The sequence below is a fragment of the Sander vitreus genome, chromosome 17 (genome assembly GCF_031162955.1).
Source record: "Sander vitreus isolate 19-12246 chromosome 17, sanVit1, whole genome shotgun sequence".
NCBI classification, from domain to species: domain Eukaryota; kingdom Metazoa; phylum Chordata; class Actinopteri; order Perciformes; family Percidae; genus Sander; species Sander vitreus.
The window spans coordinates 27,135,447-27,158,450 of record NC_135871.1 but is presented as its reverse complement, the minus strand read 5'-3'; the positions used below and the strand labels follow the sequence as shown (position 1 = coordinate 27,158,450).

General features: G+C 40.0%; 2 protein-coding genes across 4 annotated transcripts; one reads left to right on the top strand and one right to left on the bottom strand.

The window, feature by feature from the left end:
• On the top strand, nucleotides 1-10,963 carry zc3h15 (zinc finger CCCH-type containing 15). Its single transcript, XM_078272370.1, has 11 exons — nucleotides 1-210; nucleotides 2,124-2,219; nucleotides 2,492-2,585; nucleotides 3,511-3,663; nucleotides 5,849-5,940; nucleotides 6,608-6,793; nucleotides 8,401-8,481; nucleotides 8,595-8,660; nucleotides 8,800-8,916; nucleotides 10,331-10,466; nucleotides 10,593-10,963. The coding sequence occupies exons 1-11, from the start codon at nucleotides 136-138 to the stop codon at nucleotides 10,793-10,795; spliced, it is 1,299 nt and encodes a 432-aa protein (XP_078128496.1). The 5' UTR covers nucleotides 1-135; the 3' UTR covers nucleotides 10,796-10,963.
• rbm45 (RNA binding motif protein 45) lies at nucleotides 6,643-22,429 on the bottom strand. Of its 3 annotated transcripts, none has more exons than XM_078272368.1 (12): nucleotides 22,105-22,429; nucleotides 21,327-21,449; nucleotides 20,923-21,049; nucleotides 20,560-20,688; nucleotides 20,195-20,260; nucleotides 19,691-19,888; nucleotides 18,966-19,095; nucleotides 17,284-17,374; nucleotides 15,919-16,076; nucleotides 15,607-15,682; nucleotides 14,597-14,735; nucleotides 6,643-6,721 (listed from the first exon to the last, which is right to left on the bottom strand). In XM_078272368.1, exons 1-11 carry the CDS (start codon nucleotides 22,372-22,374, stop codon nucleotides 14,619-14,621), a joined length of 1,485 nt encoding a protein of 494 aa, XP_078128494.1. In that variant the 5' UTR covers nucleotides 22,375-22,429; the 3' UTR covers nucleotides 6,643-6,721; nucleotides 14,597-14,618. The 3 variants fall into 3 exon arrangements, with proteins under 3 accessions (XP_078128494.1, XP_078128493.1, XP_078128495.1); XM_078272367.1 differs by lacking the exon at nucleotides 6,643-6,721 and adding an exon at nucleotides 13,160-13,772; XM_078272369.1 differs by lacking the exons at nucleotides 6,643-6,721; nucleotides 20,195-20,260 and adding an exon at nucleotides 13,160-13,772 and having other exon boundaries at nucleotides 22,105-22,428.
• Between the last annotated feature and the right edge of the window lie 575 nt (nucleotides 22,430-23,004).

Here is a 23,004-nt window from a genome sequence, read left to right as displayed (position 1 = left end):
CCTAGAAACGGCGTTGCTGTGCCTGTGCTAGCACCAACTGGGTAATGTGGAGCTGACTTCCCAATCGAAACACCTCATTTAAAATAAATATTATACGGCTATTCGCGTTTTGTACACAACTATACCTGAGCCAACATGCCTCCGAAGAAACCCGCTCAGCCCGCGGGGAATAAAAAAACCCAAGAGAAGAAAAAGGAGAAGATAATTGAGGTAAAATAAAAAATAACACGAGTTAGCATGTCAGTGTTAAACGTTAGCTGAAAATGCTAACCGAAGCTAACACAAGTAGCTAGCTGACAAGTGAACGCCAAAGCTACACCGGCCTTTTGGCCGTTGTCAGCGTTACATAATCGTTCAGTAGTTGTTGCGATTAATTTAGCTGCTTTAGTCACTATAATTCAATCTTAAGCGAGTTAGTCAGCTGTCACGAGGCTAACTTTGTTAAATTTGAGTAGTTCATGAAACGTTATGTTAACGAGGTAGTCAAGCAGCTAGCAGGGCCGTGCCGTGCCGCCGCTGTACGTGTTCACACTTGTCCGAGAAAGGTTGGTTCATGTCCCAAATGTCAGCGGCTTAAATTGGTAAACTTTACATAACGCCTTTATCGTGTATTGTGTGATTATCTTGGTTGTTTCTATATGAATGGGTATCAAATGGCGGTGCGATGGGCCTGCTTGTGGTCGGCCTCACAGGACAGATGAGGGACCAGATTTGAGTAAAAACTGGTGAAAAGTTTGACATTTTAAAACTTTAATGTGTGTTGACTGATGTGAGAGTACTGTTAATGCCGATGTCTCTCTAAAAGCAGCTATAAACATAAAACATTGTCAAATCTCAGGTTTTGTTAATCTATCTTTCTGTCAATGTGTCCATACCGGCTTGTCAGTTAGCCGCCTTTTACTGTTGTAGCATTCACAGGCACCGATTGTACTGCAACGTGTTAATGCACCAGATGGGTTATTGCACTGCTGATCTTTGTAAAAACAAAAGTTGAATTGTAGGTGATTTCATGTATAAAGCGTCATGTTTTATCTGTCTTTATTGTCATGAGTCGGAAAGTATCACACAACAGGTACTTTGTATAAGCACTTTGTATGTTATCTATGGTCACAAGATAGTTGGTTGCCTACAAATCCCATGAAAAATAAACAAGCCTGATAGTTTATTTTTCTGTGCTATAGACCTCCATTGTTGTCCAGAAACTATTGAAAACGTATGTGAGACATGTTAATCTGTGGCTGAATATAGTATCCCTAAAACACACTAGTTAAGATGTTTGATTCATGTTAAAAACTACGGTGCCCACCTTTTTAGGGTAATGGCTGGGCCTTTTTTAGCTTTAACAAGAAACTATATATTTACGTATTCAGTGTAGACCATTGTGGGACGGACTAACATTGTTACATAATGACAGCCATATCTTAAGTTTTCAGAGAAAGACAGCTGTTTAAATTTAAGTAATCAAATCTTATTACATCGTACACACATTTGGATGAGTCAATATTGTTGCTGAATTAGAAATAGGGCTGGGCGATAGGGAGAAAATCAGATATCACGATATTCTTGACCAAATAGCTCGATATCGATATTGCGGCGATATTCTAGGGTTGGCAATTGGTGCTTTAACAAAATATCTTCACACTTAGATTTTAGATAAATAATCATCAGTAATGTGGACATGATGTCTAAGTGGGGAAAAGGCAAATAATAGAACAGTCTGGTAAGTTCAGGAAAGTACATCACTTTACTGTAATGCAGCCTTTAAAACCAGGAAAAGACAAGACTTATGTCATATCACGATATCCAAAATCTAAGACGATATCTAGTCTCATATCACAATATTGATATAATATCGATATATTGCCCAGCCCTAATTAGAAATTTAGAAACAATGAATATGTATTGATGAAAAAGAGTTTGTTTAGTCATCAGCACATTGATTCCAACAGGAAACTGTCACATCTGATTTATTTACAGCTCTTGTCTACTGTTACAGATTTGTTTATTTGCTGAGATAGGAAAAGAAGTGCAGGAAATCGTTCTTGTTAAGTTGGAACTGCTTGCTCTGGGGATGATTTTTGAGGTTATGCGATTGATTAATGTATTTTATTTTTTTCTACTAGGACAAGACATTTGGCTTGAAGAACAAGAAAGGGGCCAAGCAGCAGAAGTTTATCAAGAACGTTACTCAGCAAGTCAAAAGTGGAACTGCGAAACCGGTCAGGAGAACATTTTTGTTGTTGTTTATATCTCTGACTGTCTCTTGTTTGAACTGTGAACAGATCAAACATTATTGTTTCTCCTTCTACCATATTATTTTAAATAACAGCTCTGAAGCTGTCACATTTGTAAGAGACAGATGAACAAGAAAAATGCATGATTGTTGACCAGATTTCACCCCCTGTCTATGTGCTCAGCTAATTTAATTGTTTAATTCATCTTTAAATATATCTACCTTCTCTGTGTGTATGTTTATGTATCGGCTGCCCAGGCTGACGGAAATAAGAAGGTTGATAAGAAGAAGGAGTTGGACGAACTCAACGAGCTGTTTAAACCTGTAGTCGCTGCTCAGAAAGTCGCAAAAGGTAACCAAACTGAAAGTGTTAGTAAGCATTTAAAGTTAAAAAAAGAGATTCCACATGTTGAAATGGACAAAATAAGGCTGACGTGTGGCGACGGGCACTCACTGTCAGCCCAACTTGGGCTGACGCTCGCCGATCTCCTTGGTGTTAGGGCCTTTAGACGCAGAGGGGCTTGACAAAGTGGGGGTATTGGAAAACCTGGGATGAGTTATTGGTTGGATGTTACACACCAACGTAGGGGTGGGGGGAAAAATTAAAATCTTATGTATGGTGAATTTGTTTTCTTGACGATTTTTAAAATTGATTCTTTTCTATATATATATATATATATATATATGTGTGTGTGTATATTAGGGCTGTCAAAATAAAATTGTACACCGTTTAGCGTCAGCTGTCAGCATTGTAACCGTGTTTAATCCAGCTACTAGCTAGCGGTAGGCTAACGTTAGCTGCTGTCGAGTATAGTGTTAACTAGCGTCATGTGCAGCAATGTTTCTGTTTCCTGTAACGTCTGTTTCAGAGCATCGGAGAGAAGTGCAGACATATCAGTGGCACCAGAATGAGGCACCGAAATCCGCGTTACTATTCCTGCAGCAGCAGGATGTGTTACGAGGAATTACGGCAAAATAGTAGCCTGTTAGGCACGACGCAAAGCCGAGTGAAGTGAAAATAAATTAATAAATGGCGGCATACGATTAAAAAAAATAAACGCATTATGCTCTGCCTTTAATCACATCGCGATTAACGAGTTAATGCTGACAGCCCTAATTGTTTTCTAGGAAAATCTTGCGTATTGTACTCTGCTCTGTCTTTCATTTGAGTTGTTCATTATGTAAAAATGTCAAACATTTGCTGGTTGTTCTTGTGTCTGTTGTCTGTAAATGTAGAGAAAATATAATAAATCATCTCATCTCTTTTTTTTCTGCAGGCGTTGACCCAAAGTCAGTGCTGTGTGCATTTTTTAAGCAGGGCCAGTGTACCAAAGGTGACAAGTGCAAGTTCAGCCATGATTTGTCAATGGAGAGGAAATGTGAGAAAAGAAGCCTCTACGTGGATGAAAGAGATGATGACCTGGAGAAAGGTTAGTGTACAGTGAGACCAGTATGTATTGTAAGTAGGGTTGGGTATCGTTTGGATTTTTACGATTCCGATGCCGAACCGGTACTTTTAAAACGATTCTGATTCCTAAACCGATTCTTGAAAAATGACATGAAAGAAAGGCCCTTTTATAGATGTGGTAGCCGTAATATGCTTTTACGTCTGTTTTGGTGAGCACAGAGGGAAAATATGGCATTTTAAAAGTAGCCTACATTTACGGTAGCTAGCTAACGGTAGACTACAGAGAAAGTGTGATATTTTTATGTCCGTTTCGGAGCGACGGAGGGAAAATATTTCAGTCGACACATTAAGTGGAACCGAAATGACGAACCGAAATTAGCATTCTAATCCGGTCCGATTCCTACCAGTTGCGTAGGAACCGTTTCCATAGTGGAACCGGGTTTTGATACCCAACCCTAATTGTAAAACTGTGTAGTCTTGAGCAGTGGCCTCATTTACACATCGTACTTTATACAAATTGTAATGTTATAGACCCTTTGCAAACACGTCACACGACCACATGACGGCGCCATGATGGACGGCGGAAGCACAGGCTAAACTGTAGTTTCATAGATTTAATCAGTTTGAAATACATAACACTAAATAAACTGTATTTATGGCTTTATATGGCTTCTTCTATTGAACAAGTTGTTGTGCCGTTATTGGTCGAGGGCATCTGGTAGGTGCTCACAAAGAGCAGTATTTGGAGAAGTTGGAGATAGCAGGATTGGATACCGACCCTTAATTCGTTCTCCCTCCGTTTTCACGGACCTCATTAAATCACTGACTCGGCCCGACTTCAGTCCACACGATCTGTACCACTATGTGGTAAACGGGGTATCCCCATATACTGGTGCTGATCTCAAAGCTTTTAAAAGTCTGGATGCTTACCAGTTCTTTCTAGCTGGCTGGGTTACAGGTACGCGATGCTACGCTAACAGCGGGGGGAGGTACCTCATAATGGCAAAGATAAGACATCAATCTAGGGTTTATTTTGTATTAACATCTATTCTTTACTTAAGTAAAGATTTATATAACACGTAACCCATGTTTTTAGAGGACATGGTCGGTCGTGGCTACCCACATACCTTGTTCACTGGGTGTGCCAATGCAACTTCCTAGCTAATGGATGCCTGAATGCATCCCAGCTCTGGGAAGTGCAGTCATTAATTATCTATCACACGTTAATCCATGCAGTGTCTATGATCAGTAGTAACCACACATAATTGTAACATCTAGCCATCTATCTTCTTATCTGTGATTATATTCGCTGTGTAGCCTATGTTAAGATTTGACCGGTGGATATTACGACGCGATGGGCAGCAGCTAGCGAGCAGTCCAAAGCTAGCTGCAGCTAGCTCGTCAGCTAGCCGGGGTAGGAGCTCCGCAGACCAGCATTTAACTCGTTTTTTTAAGCTAGTTTTCGTGCCATGTCATCTTTAATTTAACCAATATTTTTTGTATGCGTGTTAAGTTAAATGATCAAGGGAACGGCTTTCATTTTTGCATATGTAGCTAGGTCAGTGAATAACCGATGTTAGCTAGTTATGTGGGTCATCATCGGGTTGGACCTGTTAGCAGGACAGCTGGTTAGCACGGCAGCTAGCTGGTTGAGGATAATTTTATTTATCACTCATTTAAAACAGGAAGGCAATACATACACATGCTTGTGTTGGTGAGGATTACTCTGCAGATTGTGTTGGTGAAGATTACTCTGCAGAATGTGAGAACACAAACGAAAACGTATGTGTTTAGCTTGCCGTCCATCTACAGCATAGCTCTTCCGCCGTCCATCATGGCGTTCATAATTCGCGCAAGTGGAGCGTGACGTCACGTGCAAAGGGTCTATAGATAGATAATTATATAGATATAATTCTCCATAAATGCCTAAAATAAAGTAATAAAATGGCCTGGTCTGATACCAACTTTTGACAGTTTGGGGAATTGCTTGGCATAAAATATTACAATTACATGAATCATAAGCATACACTCTGGTGGCTCTTTCTTCTTTTTGTTTAAAGTGAAAACAAGTTTGTCATTTGATGTGATTTGTCGAGCATTAGTTATTCTAAATCTCAGAACCACTGACCCTCCCTCCACCCCCCATTTTTATTAGTTTCTATTATTTGTAAAGTACTTCATTGTTGAATTAATTTTGTTGTGTTTAGACACTATGGACAACTGGGATGAGAAGAAACTGGAAGAGGTCGTCAACAAAAAACACGGCGAGGCAGAGAAGAAGAAAGCCAAAACACAAATTGTAAGTCTGCTCTGATGATGACGAATGAACAGCGATATAAAGACAGAGACAGATGACAAGGTTGATGCACGGAGGGAAATCTGCATTTAATTGATAATATGACCGGTTGCATGAAAGCCCAAATGGAGCCCAAATTGATGAGCAGTTTTTCAGTCTTGACTGATGATCGAAAAAGAACAAAAATTAAGTTATGTAACGGAGAGAAATGTGGAGTTCAGGAAGTATGGATGATGATGAAACGGATATAGGAGAGACAGAGGAAGAGAACCAAACCCAAGGGGGGGAAGAAAATCTCCAAGGGTTTCCATTGACTAGGTTTGATCAATAGTGGATGTATTTGATTAAATCAATCATCATATAAGTCTTTGGTCCCTGATTTATTCTTCTTATCAATGTGGGCATTCGCAATTGGCTGAGGTTGGCCATGAATCAAAGCTAAACTGATTGTCCTTTGGGTATTGGCTAAGCCTCTTTTTTGATTCAGAAAAAAACACAAACGATTTTCTGTTGTTGATGGATTCAGTTAATCTGATCTCATGACGGTTTGTCCCCAAACAGTCGCTCAAACTTAAACTACATTCAGCTAAATACAGTAATAGTACAAGATGCTGTCTGTTTACCCTGTCCCCTCTTTGTACCATTATCTACTCCTCTGTGTTGTCTGCAGGTGTGTAAGCACTTCCTTGAGGCCATAGAGAATAATAAGTACGGCTGGTTCTGGTCATGTCCGTCAGGGGGTGATGTCTGCATGTACCGGCACGCTCTGCCACCTGGCTTTGTACTGAAAAAAGACAAGAAGAAGGAGGAGAATAAGGAGGACGAAATTTCGCTGGAGGAACTGATAGAAAACGAGGTAAGTCTATACTTTTGTGATTTGCGGTTCATGGATTCAGGGAAATAACTACAATCCAACTCTGAGGTTAATGGAGGGTTGGGCATGGGGCTGGGCAATATATCGATATTATATCGATATCGTCTTAGATTTTGGATATCGTAATATGACATAAGTCTTGTCTTTTCCTGGTTTTAAAGGCTGGATTACAGTAAAGTGATGTACTTTTCTGAACTTACCAGACGGTTGTAACTGTTCTATTGTTTGCCTTTACCCACTTAGTCATTATATCCACATTGCTGATGATTATTTATCAAAAATCTCATTGTGAAAGCACCAATAGTCGGTATCGATATTGAGGTATTTGATAATAAATATCGTGATATTTGATTTTCTCCATATCGCCCAGCCCTACTTGGGCATAATAAGTGTGCATACAAATGAAACGAGTGCAGTGCCCGTTCAAACACACCTGTTTAGAACGGGCCATTTGCTGTTAGCAGCTTTCCCGAGGGCTGCTCATCCAAACAACTTCACACTCGACACTGCGCTTTACTTTGGACCTGAGCAATACACCGGCCATGACTTAGCTGCAGTAATGTGGATATAATGACTAAGTGGGTAAAGGCAAATAATAAAACCGTTACAACAGTCTGGTTCAGTTCAGAAAATGACATCACTTTACTGTAATGCAGCCTTTAAAACCAGGAAAAGACAAACGCTTATGCCATATTATGATATCCAAAATCTAAGACGATATCTAGTCTCATATCACGATATCAATATATTGCCCAACTCTAATGTCCATTAATCTCAAGAGCTCGCACTCGACACTGCACTTCCTTGGGTTCCTCAGCCATACACTCGCCAAGTGTGAAGTCGATCGGATGAACGGTTGTGGAGAAAATTGAAGGACGGACACACAGACAGAAACTCTTTCTACTTTAGTTAGATATATTTACCAAAATAGATTGGACATTAGAACTGATTGATGTGGGTGCAGAATAACTCAATGTAAGTACCATTTAATCAAGCCTCCACTCCAAAGCATTGTAGGTCAAAAGTGAGCTCAGTTAGTGTGAACAAAATTGTGCAATTTGTCAGCCAGCTCAGCAGGGAGTACAAATGTAAGAAAGGTTCACCATAAATACACAACTACTAACCACAGCTAGCTTCTGGTGGAAATATTAGTGTTTAAATCAAATGTGTTAACAAGACCGCGGCGGTTTGCTTACCAATCTGACACTAGCTGTACTACTATTCCTACTAGTAATTATTGAGTATATAAACTTTTTATTTCTATCGCCCCTTAAAAAACTGTTACAAAAAGCTTCACTCACACACATTAAAGTATGGTACAATCAAAAAAAGTCAAACTATTTGAAGATGTGCTTAATAAGTTGTAAGATGCCTGTCTATGCAGATAGGCTGGGAACACAAGAACAAACATTGGTCAGTCAAAAACAACTCAGGAATAAATCAAGTCTTAGACAGCCAAATTGGATGTTCAGATATTGACGCACAAAAGGTGAGGCCGTAGCGCACCACACAGGGTCTGATGTCTCCAAATACTCTGACTGATGTTACCATGGAAGCTCTCTTTAGTTTGGTTTTCTGTCCCCCTGCAGCGTGCGGCTCTGGGTGTCAATGTGACTCGGATCACCCTGGAGACTTTCCTGGCTTGGAAGAAGAGGAAAAGGCAGGAGAAGGTGGGAACGCGTTTTAATCATTTTATTAACATCAGTTTGTCTGGGAAGCACCAGAAAATGTTTGAAATGTTTCAAGTCCCTTACCTTTCCCTGTGTGTGCTGTTGATTAACAGATTGACAAAGCGAGGGATGAGATGGAGAAGAAGAAGGCTGACTTTAAGGCTGGAAAATCGCTAGTGGTAAGTGTGTGTGTGGGGGGGTCATTAGGTTTTCTGGATAATGTTTGTTTCTGTGGTCACTTTATATGTGTATATTTTGTCTACGATGCCAACGTTTCCACAGTATTACAGGATTTAATCAAATCGCGTGTGTCTGTAGGTGAGCGGGCGCGAAGTGTTCGAGTTCCATCCGGAGTTGGTGGATGATGACGATGCTGAAGCCGACGACACTAAATATGCCAGCGAAGAAGAAGATGATGATGACGACGACGAACAGGTAATGTATCGCGACACACAGTCACAGAATTTAATGGAGAAAGTTTGGAGAGCAGATGATACCTCCTACAGTCAATAGTTCTTTAGTTTGGCGTTGTATGACTTCATATGGAGAAGTGAGATGTCCCAGCACAATAACTGCACTCAACATTGTTTGGTGTCTCATATAGTTTGCATTGTTGGTACAAAATATCTGCAGGATAACAGTGTTTTGCAAGTTATTTTGGTTATGCTGTGAGGTCAGTGTTGTCAGGCAGTTTGAGATATTCAGAAAAGATTTTAAATACTTAAATATAGGGCCATTAAGTATTTAAACATGTTTAACACGGTGAACAGAAGCAACTCGTGTCTTCCTGTTGTAGTGCTGAAACTGTAGAATTTATATAAACCTCTAAACAAAATGTTCCATTTAGAGAAATATCCACATCCTCGAGCTCATGGCTGCAGCTTTAACATTGAAGAAGAGGGGTAGACCATAAAAACGCTATCCTTTTGTTAATTGTGATGAAAGTATAAGTGACGTTAAGCTGACAAACTGCTAGAACAGATACTGTATCTCTTACTGCATTAATGTTCAGTTTAAGTGTTCGAAATGTCATCACAAATAGAGCCCAAATTTCTGGGTTCAGCCCATGAATTGAAAAGTTAACAGCAGCAAAAGCCGGCTGCACAAAGTGAAGTCAAACAAACAGAGTCCAAGGCTCTCGGCGGCGTGGACCGTATGTCATCTCTACAGTTTCCACAGCTCAGAGATGATCACACTTTTTTTTGCCTCATCCATGAGCAATTATAATTCAGCTTTCGTACAGGTGATGCAAAGTGGTTTGATGCAGCCCCCAGACTTAAGAGCGCGCTTGTCTGCATTTATTATGGTTTAATTCCTTTTGAATTGCAGCCGCCTGCCTTTTCACTGCAAATGATTTGCCCGTTAATAGTCTGCACCTGTTGTACACTTGTGTGCTGCTTTGTAGATTCAGGCTGTAAATTAATAATTAAGTTTAATGCAACAAGAAAACATTTTTCATTCATTCCTTTAAATCAGTCTTTACTTAATGAAACTTAATAACACGACTAAAAATGTTGTCCGTTAATTCGTTTTGTTGATTTTTTTTCCTCTCTGGTACTACAATGTGCATTTTGTTCTGTGAAAATCTGCCATCTTTCTTCATAAGTTTTCAATTTGACTCTGAAAAGTGCAGATGTTCTGATGCAGCTAAGTACACATTACTAATATAATTACTAATGATATTGATTTTAAGTATTCACTAAAAAAAAAAAAGTACTCAAATTAGCTGCATTTAGGGCAAAATGACTCCACACTTCCCTCAACGGAATACTTTCCCTGCTTCTCTACATTAGTTTACCTGCTGTCTTGTCACACTCCTGTCTAAACCTAATTTACAATTTTATTTTAGACTGATTCTACAGATGTCCAGGACATAGACCTATCCCGTTTTGTTCCACAAGAGGTCGACAACACAGGCATTACCGTAGCATCCACGGACCGTTTCACCTCGAGGAATAAGACTCAGCCGACGAAAACAGACAATGGTAAGAAAAGCCGGCCAGTCCATTTTGTGGGAATGAGAAACAAATAGGCCCAGTACGAGTACTTTTGATACACAAGTAACAACCAAAACATCATTTAAAAACAAATCTTTTTCTGCCCCTCTACAGAGGAGCAGCTGAACGGGGCTTGCGGTGGCGCCGAATCCAACGGGCTTTCGGGAGCAGAGGGAGGCGGGGAGGACGGAGGCGGGGAGGAGGAGGAGGAAGAAGAAGAGGAGGAAGAAGAGGTACCGGTGGATGAGAACCTGTTCACAGGAGAAGATCTGGAGGAGCTCGACGAGGAACTCAACACACTGGCGCTGGAAGACTGAGAGGGAGCGTGTGGGGGGGGGGAAGCGTGAGGTGGAAGTTAGGATGGACTAAGTGACAAAGGGATCGACTGATGGATACATGGAGCTAAACAACAAAGAGACCAGATGTTTGAATGATTTTAACTTTCAGAGACTCCAGTAATAAAGCCTGATTATTTCATGACATCACTGCCCGTCTCTGCCGCCCTCTGTTTTCTGTATTGCCCCTCTCACATCTTTTTGTCCATTCGGTCTCCAAATTTCCACAGCAGGGCCAACTCCACATGGTTGTTGCTTGTCAGAATTTCCATTTAAAATAGAATTTGGCTGTTGTGCACTTTGTTGCTCAACGAACTTGCCGTCTTTCATTGAAACTGAAATTACTTTTGAAATAAATTGGGCTTCCTAATCAGTTGACTATGGAATATAGCTATTCAGAGTGAGAGACATTGTAAGAGCTTAAAAATGAAAGCTCTATACTTGTGAGATTGTACTGTGGGACAAGACTTCAATAAATCAAGTAACATCGACGGATGTTTGAAAGCGTACTGAAGTTACAATACAATGTAGGAAATGAACAGGAGTGATTCTGTTGTAAGAAACTTGATCTGTTCAGAGTTTCAGCTGCTCTCATACCAAAATAAACGCTCGAGTTTGAGGTTGCAATTTCATCATTCTAGTGAAGTTTTTCCTCAACAAATACATTTAATTTAGCTAAGCTTACGTTGAAAAAATTGTTAGGGAAGTTTATGTAACATTTTGAAGGAAAAACCCAGACCACGCTTCTAAAATGTCAGCGCTATTTCTGTGACCAGACTGATAAAGCCCCAGCAGGGAAACCAAATTGTCCCATCGCCAGCCCAGAAATGTAAATAATGTTCTCATGAGTTGCCTCCTGAAGAAATAAAAGATTACTGTACACCCAGTGTGTGTCTCTTCTTAGATGATGCCAAGTCCCACATTATGACTTAGAAATATAGCATTTTTTATTTATTCATTTTATTAAAAGGTGCAGTAGGTAAGACTTATAAAACTACCTTTTTGTCATATTTGCTGAAACTGACCCTATGTTCCAGTAGAACTACATGAAGCAGGTCATTTAAAAAAAGATCCAGCTCCTCTGGCTCCACCTACAGCCTGTAGTGGGATTTGCAAAAATCCACAGCTCCCTGTTCAGATGCACCAATCAGGGCCCAGATGTCTAACTGCGTGTCAATCACTGCTCATGGGGAGGGGCTTAGGAGACAGTTTGGGCTTTAGCAGAAAGGGGGGAGGACTGAGAAGTTGTTGATGTTCAAATTCTTTGGCAAAGTCCTGGATCTTCCCAATCCTACCTACAGCACCTTTAAAGATATAGCTCCCCCCCCCACCCCCAAGTCAGGGTGCACAGCACACTATAGATAGCAGCTCCTAATTAATGAATTGAAACATATACTAGACTACTGCCTGGCCCCAGGTTATCTGAATACCAGTTGGTTTGTGGTACTTAGATGTAACAACATTTTTTTAAGGTTGTGCACCATGTAAGCAAAATATAACCTAAAAATTAAGATTTTAGGACCTGGTTGACTGACAGTCAAGCTAATGCTTCTGGGGTCCCTGAAGGTCTGCGGTGTAGAGGCAGTTGCCCACTTGGTAATCCAGTTTTATTGCCGGTGATGTTGATATTCAGAGAATTAATTTAAACACACTTTAATTCTAAAAATCAAAATGCTTTTAGGGATGTTAATTGTGACGTTCCTCTTCACAAAATGATTTCATGTCTGCTGCATCATGAGGGTAATTAAAGTATACAAATACGTATCATTTAAGTGGCCCATATACTGTAACTATGTGTCACAACTGTGACAGATTCATACCTACCAAGAGAGGCTTGCCAATATTCAGAAGTAGACCAACTAAAAAAAAAAAAACATTTTAATTCCAATGTCCACAGTCCATCCTCACCCTCTTGCCCCATAGAGAATGTAACCTTTATTTGGTCTCAACTGTAAAGAATGTATATATAATTGTCATTTCACAAACACTTGCTGTGTTGCATAAACTTCCCATCTTCACAATTTGTTTCCCTTTTGTATACACAATCAATTTTCCCACTGATTGTTTTTCAAATGTACATTCACTTGTCGAATACATTCAAAATGTCGGCACAAGACAACAAATCCCATTGATTTAACGTAGCATGTCGATACTTGATTTTTATTTCACCACTATTCTGAAGAGTAACATTTATTTAGCAAAGGAAGAACATGAAATAAATCCAAACGGAGATCAGAGTAAAACAGGAACAATTTCCGACAATAGAGAAATAAAATATTTCAACGGCTGTTAATTAATTGTCCAGTTATTCATCAGGCAGCTACAGAAGAGACGAGCCAGGCTGAATGAGGTGTTCAACTGATTTTTATTTTTTACTGACACAAAAACAAAGCTAAGCTCAACATGGGATGACATACCATAAGATAAAAAAGGAAGGACCAGATCACACAAAAAAAAACATCTAGATCCAGCATAACAAATCCTGTTTAAGCTTCCCGTCTACAGTTTTTTCCCCTGAATAAAATGCTGCCAACCACCTAAACTACAATGAGACTTGAGATATTTTTATATCTTTAAAAATTGAAATTAAGTGCTTATTAGGTAGTCTGTTGATAAATCATGGTGTGCTACTGCTGTAGTTGTACACATTACTTAGTCCAGCTGACAAAAGCATCGGCACGGTTGAAATCTACTGAGATCTACTGTACTAAAAAAAAAAAAAAAGCATAAAAAGCATGAAGCTTACCACAGACGACACACCGTGCACGTTGTTGCTGCTTACAGACTGTATAGGATTAAGACTCTGCTTTAGTAGCGGATGCTAGCGTTTACTTGTTTTATCAGTGAGAGTCAGACAGGTCTCAAAAGGGTCGTGTCAAGAGGTCGAGAGAAGGGCTTGATGTCGGTCGGTCGGTCGGTCGGGTCAGGTCAGGTGTCATTGTGTCATGACAACAGTCGCCTAGGGAACAAGAAGCTGCAGTGTTATTCACAGGAAGAGAAACAACTCACCTGTCATCAGAAACTAAAAAAAAAAAAAAAAACAGTTTTTACAGAAGAGTTTGGAGGAGTGCAAGCGGAAGAAGCTCTCACAGAGTTATGTGCTCCATTTCTGATGCTAAATTACACTCGGATTGGTTGTCGATGTTAAGACTGTCTTTACTAGGTGGTCAGTTACCGAGTCCATCTGAAGCATATGACACTGCAGCTATTAAAAGACATGGGACTTCATTTTTCCTAGGCAAGATTGAGAGTACCTTTTTTGCTCTACTATGTGTACAAATACATGCACACATATATATATATATATATATATATATATATATATATATATATATATATATATATATATATATATATATATATATATATATATATATATATATATATATACATACACCACCTCACGATGAGTCTAACTCATAACAATCAGTGCTCTGTTACAAGTCTATTTATGCCCTGTCTTTTGTTGTCTGTCTTAAATGCTCTACTTTAAGTAGTAATTGCACTTTATGTATAGTCTATAATGTGTGTGCACACTAAACGTAGCCTGTCTCGAATGTCGCTTGTATATAATGTTTTTATATATTTTAAATGTGTAACACCACTTGATCCATGGTGAAACGTTGTTTCGTTTCACTATATACAGTGTACATGGTTGAAATGACAATAAAACTCACTTGACAGGTCTTACACAGAATACATTTACGGTATAATACATTGTTCCCACCCAGTTGTCTGGTTATTGATAGGGGTGTTCCCTGCTGCAGAAAGCGTGCCACTCACCGTTCATTTGGGTCACGTGGTCCTAGTAGGTGCGAGGCCGTTTATGAGATTCTTCTCTGGGAGGATCAGCCAGCATCACCTTCATCTTTACTCCATTGACGACCCGACCGTGGAGCGCTGCCAAGGCATCGTCTGCACACTGAGAGAGCGCGACAGACAGACACAAGTCTTATGTCTTCCCCTTGTCCATTTGTCTACATCTATTCATCCATCCATCTTTATTTCCATGAATCGCTTCCTCCAGACTGTTTTTATCCAACCGTTTTACTAAACCTCCGTCCCTGTTGCTATGCCAACATCAAATGCTACCCTTTCCCCCCCTATGTTAAAACCCATTCTGGCAACTGGTTATAACTGCAATAAAAATAACTTTAAATATGAAAGAAACTATTAATCCAACACACATAATCCTAGGAAAATCACCACCTGAGCTAAAACAGTATCTATATAGAATTTTCAGAATTGCAGCCATGAAGCAGATAACAAGAAACTGGCTGAAACCATTAAGACCAACAGTCCAGAGATGGAAAGAAACGATGCATGCAACTTCAGGAATGGAGAGGATAACATACAGAATTTGAGTATGAAAGACGCTGGGCTAAATAATACAATATAAAGCCAAGTCCTATGTTTCTCAGGTAAAAGTTTGGGAGCGTATGCATATATTGTATGTGTATACGTATATATGTATGATTAGAAGTGTATAGGGGTGCAGATGTATGTGTATATGCTTATACATCGATATATTTCCTTACTTTCTTTTGAGGGGTTGCTTTTTTTATTTCATCATTATTATCATCATCATCACTGGGTGGACTACATAGATATGTACATACATATCCAAAAAAGGATATGATAATGGTACTGCTTTGTACAGGTATGGACTGTTAATTAAGTGAAGGAAATGCAATAAAAGTATCAAATAAATATATATATATATATATATATATATATATATATATAAAAATCTGTTATGTGTTTAATTTCATGTCCTTTTTCCAGAGTCTCACCTGTTTATCTGCATACTTCATGTATCCAACCTTCCTCCCAGGAACCAAATGGACCTCAATCAGGGAACCAAAGCGACTACAGGGAGACAGGAACATTTGTTAATGCCGATTGTCTGGAGCATCATTTTGATAGCAACATTACACGGCCATTTAGCTCGATACTCTCATCCACACTCATTTGCAGCGACTGAGCTTAGAGTTGTGGGCAATTGAACCTTTGACCTTCTGGCTAATGGACCATTATTTTTACCATAAGCACACTGCACTGTTTTGAATTAAGTTGAAGTATGAGTCAATGAATGGGACGTTTACCAGAAAACGTCCTCCAGCACATCTGGGGGCAGCGGGGCGGGGCTGAAGACAACAAACAAGCGCTCCTTTGCCTTGCTGTCGGGTGGAGCGAGCTTCTTTAGAGGGGGCAGGTTGACGTCTGTCTGAACCCGGGGCATCGGGGCGACAGCAGGGTAGCTCTGGAGGATACCAGCAAACACACCCAGGATCAGCGAGTCAACTTAAACATGGTTTATTTCTTACACCTAACTGTGTTAGGTTAAAAGGTCCAATGTGTGGGATCTCCCATCTAGCGCTGAGATCACATATCACAATCAACTCTCTGGCGCCACGCAGTTCAAAGTACGTATTACAGCTACGGTAGCCTTCACGCTTCAAAAAGCCGGTCTCTTGCTCTTTTCAATATCTATCTTTTTTTTCTGGGCGAAGAATGTATGTCCTGGGTGTCCCTTACCGGCTAACATATTTCAAGATAGCGCATGAATATGGAGCGTCTACCCCAGTTCATGCAAACGCAAATGTAAAATTTCAAGCCAATAGGAATACTTGGAATTGATGGTGGTGGTGGTAAATATTCATGAAAAAGGACACGTTTGTGAACGGGCAACACAGATTTTGCTAAACTACTAAAAACATTACACAATGGAAATTTAAGTGTGTTAAATCTTGTGTAATTACAAACTTTTATTTCATTCATTATTTGACCTGTAAAATGCTATTGGTAGCAGGAGGAGGCCTGGAGGGATAATTACCAGGAACAGTAATATAGTCTCTATAATGTGACACCACAGCAAGAACAATTACTAAAAATGATGCAGTAGTTTTCCAGATGATTACTTTATCATAAATCTGACTGATATTCTGCTGCAATATTACACATTTGTGTGTAAATAAGTCTTTTTGCAGATGAAGAAAGTTGCACATGCAGTATTTATTTTTTAAATCTCTACAGCACTGGTTCAATAAATGTCTGAAATTAAAGACATTTCCTTTTCATCAATAAGAAAAAAGAAGTCTTAAAAGAACTTCTGAGTTAAAGCTGCAGTTGGTAGTATGTGCAAAATGCCAGAATTTGAAGTAAAGCAAGTCCTTTTCCTGCAGCTTTCCCCTCTCTTGCCACACGGGCAATGCATGTGCAGAACAGCCAAGCTCTCTCTTTCTGAAAATGACGATTTGCGATTGGCCAAAGTCTCCGTCACGGGCTAGATTATCTAACGCTGGACAACAGAGCCAAGAGGAGGTGCAGAAGTCTAGTTCTCTCTCAGACCAGCCAGTTAAAATATGCTGAAGATTGACAGACACAATGGCGCCTACCACAGCCTTAATATAAGTCATGATTAATTACAGGGTGATTTTGTAAATCAGGCATTGATTTTATGTACTTACAGGTTTCATTGCTTGGCTGGAAGAATGTCCGTTCCACGCTGCAGACATCATCTGGGTTGCAACAAACTGCATGGCCATCCGACCTACAGGACTACACACGAAAACAAGCGCACATGCTGTTTCAAGCGGATGTTCAATGGTTCATGCTCAACTTCACCTACCGATGAAGTTGTGCGGCCAAAATGACTTACAACTAGGCTCCATACAGAGATAAATGAAGACACTCCCTTAGGCATATCACATTTCTGGTGACTGCAACACTGGTACTGGACACATGCCAGAGAAATAAAAAAAGACTTTGTATTAGAGCTGGGCAATATATCGATATCGACACTAGATATCGTCTTAGATTTTGGATATCGTAATATCGTGATATGACAGAAGTCTTGTCTTTTCCTGGTTTTAAAGGCTGCATTACGGTAAAGTGATGTCATTTTCTGAACACACCAGACTGTTGTAACTGTTCTATTATTTGCCTTTCCCCACTTAGTCATTATATCCACATTACTGATGATTATTTATCAAAAATCTCATTGTGTAAAATATTTTGTGAAAGCACCAATACTCAACACAATATCGTTGCGGTATCGATATCGAGGTATTTGGTCAAAAATATCAGGATATTCGTTTTTCTCCATATCACCCTGCCCTACTTTGTATCCTTATTTTGTGTCTCCAAGATTATTTGTATGGTAATTTTAAACCTTATCGTGTACTTTAACTCAACATTTGTCTTGGACACTTGCAAATATGAACTCAATTTGACATTTTCCTGACCCCATTCAGACCAGCTTCATGCCCTGGCTGCTTTCTAAACAACACCTGGTGTTTTGTTTTTGTTAGCACAATGGTTAACGTGGGGGTTTTCCTCTAGGTCGTAACTTTTACTTCTTCAGACTACGTACTTTACTTTATAAAAGATGCTTGCTCATGGAAAACAACTACCTGATCACTGTGGCCCACAGGGCAATGTGACATCATGACTTTGCGTAAACATACATTTCACTTTCCTAAAACCAAGAGGCGTGTTATCTGTACGCATTTTTCTGCTGTCCACGTGCATGTCTACGTCGTATACAGCTAACTGCAGTCTGCAACGTCTTTTCTAAAGCCACGTGGCGTGTGGGGTTTAGGTTGAAAAGAAGAAACGGTTGGGATTAGGAAAAGAACAAACGTGGAAAGGAAACATCACACGAGGGACACAAAGGAAACGCCACACGCGATTCCCGCTCTCCTGTGTGAAAGTCCTGGGTTTTACCCATCCACCAATTCACACCCAATCGCAAGGTAATGTAAGTCAATGGAGGCCAAATGGCGTTGATAAACACGCGAAATAGCGAGTATGCGTCTTTATAACACGCAAATCATGGCATATGAATTGGCGTGTCATACATACACCACTTCATGAGATCAGTCTGCACAGGGGATAATATTATAATAATAAAAAAATTCACCCATGAATATTTGACAACAAATACAACGTGACTAAGAAGACATGCAGAGGTTACTGTTAATCATCAGTGGCATTTTGGTCCCAATATTTTAAATTAATATATTAACTTCAAAAAGGGCATTTCTGCTTCACACCTCCATTAACGTCTGACTTATTCTGCAGAGAAATGGTCATGGTACTCTGTGTGTACGAGGTATAAACATGCGCGTGTGTGCGTGCGAGTGTGTACCTGCTGCGGTCCTCTCCGTCGTCAACAAAATTGACTGCCAGTCTGTTGCCAGGTGGATATTCAAAGCCATTCAGCTTTTCCTTGGCGTAAACAGCTGATCCAAGATTAGCGTAGCGAATCAAAGCATGACCTGCAGCCAACAGGACAACTTAAGTTAAACAGACGGCTGGAACACATCAACATTCACAGACTGACGAGTTACAAACTACAGTACACTAACTTTACTTTTAAAATACTTCAGTGTGTTCAAATGAATTTGTTGACCTGTCAGGACAATGTATTTAAGCGATGACATGGTAGGGATTAATCAAAGAACACTTAGTTGATCGTAGGCAACCAATGGACAGGTAATAAATGACTATTGGTAATCGATTCTTGAGTCACCTATAAAGCCAATTCCTGTTTTTCAAATATGAGGATTTACTCCTTTCATTCATTTTATATCACAAATGTTAATACCTTTTGGTTTATGTCTGTTAATCAGACTAAGAAAACAAAGATTAAAAACGTGTAACCGTTATTGACTCTCAAGAGGGTATGATGCCATTTCATCATGCTGGATGCTTAAGTGGCATCACATCAAATACAAAACCACAGTCACATACTCATGACAGCTAAAATAATGGTAAGTGAACTCTATCAAAGACACCTTCGTTTTGCTTCGATTCCAATGTACAGTATCATAGTGGCCAAATGAATGAAGCCCATGCGATTTAGTCACAAACCTTTGCTCAACCCATAAGAGTCTCTCTGCAGCTCACAGTATTCCATGCCAGGAATGATGTCAAAGAGAGAAAAAATCTGCTCCTGGGTAAGTGCGGCCCTTGTTGACATCATCAGGCACCGTGTGAAGTCCACCGAGCGGTCCCCCGAGCGGTCCCCAGAGCGGTAGTCCATATTGACCGAGTAGTTGCCAGGGTCAGCTGTAGAGGAACGAGGGACACCAGGATCAATAACAGGACAGATACTACTGCAGTAAGTGATTCCCAAATGTATTTACATTAAAGACCTTCAAGAAGAGACAAGGCTTAAGATTCATTACTTAATCCTCCATTAAGGCCACAGTGAGCTCCCTAAATAACTCACTTGAACCTAAACTCAGCTTCTTGAATTTGTATTTTGGCACTAATGGCTTTCATTTCTAGTTGTTCATTCTTGATCTCACCAACAGAGTGTCTTAAGCCATTTTTAAAGAACATTTGTAGCCTGCATTGTTTATATCCGTTTACTTGCTAGCCGTCTTCTTCCCTGCCTTTGCTGCTGCTTTGCTGAGTTTCTGGGGACATTACCGCCACCTGTAGATCAGTGGAATTATGTGAAATGATTGGCAGGAAAATGGGGACCCCATCATAAAAACATAGATGGCTCCACAGTGATGCAGACGGTAAAAAAAATAAAAATGAAAAGAACTCCACCAGGGTCCCCCCCGAAGTGTTATTAAGTATGTCATCTGACAGCAGACACAAAATACAGGATTCAGTGCTGTGTCTCATGTCTGACTGACTTAATTGCTGGTCATAGGCTTGAAAGAACTATAAACTTACTAACCTCTAATCGAAAAAAAACTGAATTGGGTTGTAAAACAACGGCTTACCCATAGGGAAGGCATACGGGTTCATGGAGTCAGCGCCGCCGCCCGCGTAATCACCTCTGGGCGCCCCCCCGGAGTAGTCTTCTGATGCTGTCGTCTTGGTGCGAGGTTCAGCCAGGATGGCCCTGTAAGCTAACAAAACCCATTATCATCAATGCCACAATTCTTTAAGACAAAAATATCCACAGCAGTTCACAAAGTGTTAACAGTGAGAAGCTAGTATGGCTGGAAACACACTAAATATATTTTGTTAACTGTATGGTATTAAATTATTTATGAGATGTAGAAATGTAAAAAATAAAAGTCTCCCAGTACTTTCTCATGCAGCTACATCTACCACCAGTAAAATATTTTGACACCAGTTACTTTTGTCACAGTTCTCTATGGCGACAGCTGCTTGAGAGGGTTTGTAGTATCTCACGTAGCCCAGTCCTTTACTTTCGCCTGTAGCCTTATTCTTGATGATCACGCAATATTCAATATCACCATACTCCTGAACGAGAGACAGACAGACAAAGCCCGGGATAAATAGATTTGTGCTCATTTCGCCATATTCGACATGTGGACATTATTTAATTTTTTTATTTACATATAAGGCAGCAAGAGACGGCAGTTATAGCCAATATTTTAAAAATGTGTAGGCATATTTCAGAGAGCCTAAAATGAAAATGTATACTTTTATAAATCACGTTAAATTGTAGTCATAGTTGTATTTTACATACAGGCAATAGTAAAGACAGGAAAAAAGAAGAAATGGGTGTAGTAGTTACTTTAAATGTGTCTTTAAGATCCTCCTCCGAGAAGGTTTTGGGGATCATGACAAAGATCCTGGTCAGCTCCTCATCCTCAACGTCTCGGTGTCTTGTTGAAGACCGTGACTGGGCAATAAACACCTTCACAACCAACCAGAGAAATAAAAGGAAACGATTAGTAATTGTTTAGTTACAACTGCAGCCTGATAGTGAAAAAAGGTCTGAAAAATAAATATATGTACCATAATATTAAATTGTTGCTTCGCTTTAAATTGATAGTGAAAAAAATATCGTTTGGGAACAGGTGTTGTATCGAACACTGTTGATGTTGGGTATGGTTCAAAAATCGATACCGGTGTTGAACAGAATTCTGTTTCCCCGTCGAGTTCTGTTCCTTCGGAGGCTGCAGCACCTGAATTGGGACATAGCCTAGCTAGACCAAACGCTAACCAACTACGAAGGGGGCGCTACGCATCACGGTATCCTAACAGGTGTTGTGTCGAAGTTGTCCCCCATTTCGAATAGTGAATGTGAAACGCCCCTCTGTATATTTAACGTTATAGTTTCAGGTAGGGGAAACGGATAAACTGAGTTCTATACAATACACCGGTATCGATTTCTTTTTTTTAAACAATGTAACGTTTACGTAGCTAGCTAGCTAATTTAACACTGGCTAACGTTAGCTAGCTAATTTAGCACACTAGCAAGCTAATGTTAGTTACAAAATTACAAAATATATACGGAAAATTGCGTTGCTTCTGTCACTTAAGATCAGCGGCATAACCGTTAACGTTACCTTGATGGGTTTAGTCCCTTCCATCAGCACTTTGCCGTGCATTTCCTCCATTGCCAGACAGGCCTGCGACGACTTGGCGAACTTCACATAACAGATCCCTTTGGACTCCTTTGTCTGCTTATCTTTGACGACCCAAATCCCATGGATGTCCCCGAACACACAGAAACTTTCCCGAAGCTCATCTTCGGTTATGGACCGACTTGTGACCACGAAAAGCCGGCTGTTGGGAGGGTCGTCGAGGTTTTCGGTTTGTTTCGGGTATTCCTCCATATTTGCTTCCCGACTGTACCACTAGTTGCCGTTTGTGCTGCCTTCAAGGCCTCCTCGGAAATATCCTATATCCTGCCCCTTCTTCTTCTTCTTTATGGTTTATTGGCGGTTTGGAAACCAATTTAAAGGTGCATTACCGCCTCCAACTGGACTGGAGTGTGAACGAGAGCTAAATGCAGACAAATAAATACAATATAAACAAAATAGAAAGAAAGAAACTAGATTATTTTTACCAAATCAAATTTCCTTAGAAACGTAATAATATTGTGATATGCCTTGCCTGCTGTTTTTCCCAAAAGCCCTGACATTGAAAAGTTGTGGTGGTTTGCCTGACATCAGGACATGCTCCACGGTCTCCATTTCCTCACACAGACTGCAATGTCCAGTCGGATGTTTTCCCATTATAAAAAGTGTACTGTTCAACCTACTGTGACCAATTCTCAATTTGCTGATAATTACTTGTTCTTGTCAGTTAATACCACTGTAACTCACCCCTCCTACTTTATTTTGTATTGTATGCAAGTGTCTCCTTTTATTTCCACCATCCCAATAGTGTTGCCACAGTTTGGAAATTTCTCTCCACACAATGCTTTTCCCCTCTGATTTTGACAGTTTACTATTCAGTTCTAC

Bases quoted from the DNA above. Each gene is read 5' to 3' on its own strand.
- zc3h15 (XM_078272370.1), top strand. From the start codon at position 136: ATGCCTCCGAAGAAACCCGCTCAGCCCGCGGGGAATAAAAAAACCCAA. The intron at 2,586-3,510 runs GTAACCAAACTG...TTTTTTCTGCAG, and splicing joins TGCTCAGAAAGTCGCAAAAG to GCGTTGACCCAAAGTCAGTG. The intron at 8,661-8,799 runs GTAAGTGTGTGT...GTGTGTCTGTAG, and splicing joins AGGCTGGAAAATCGCTAGTG to GTGAGCGGGCGCGAAGTGTT.
- rbm45 (XM_078272368.1), bottom strand. From the start codon at position 22,374: ATGGAGGAATACCCGAAACAAACCGAAAACCTCGACGACCCTCCCAAC. The intron at 19,096-19,690 runs GTTTGTGACTAA...TGTTGGCTGCAG, and splicing joins CTCTTATGGGTTGAGCAAAG to GTCATGCTTTGATTCGCTAC. The intron at 16,077-17,283 runs GTAAGTACATAA...GGTATCCTCCAG, and splicing joins CCAGCCAAGCAATGAAACCT to AGCTACCCTGCTGTCGCCCC.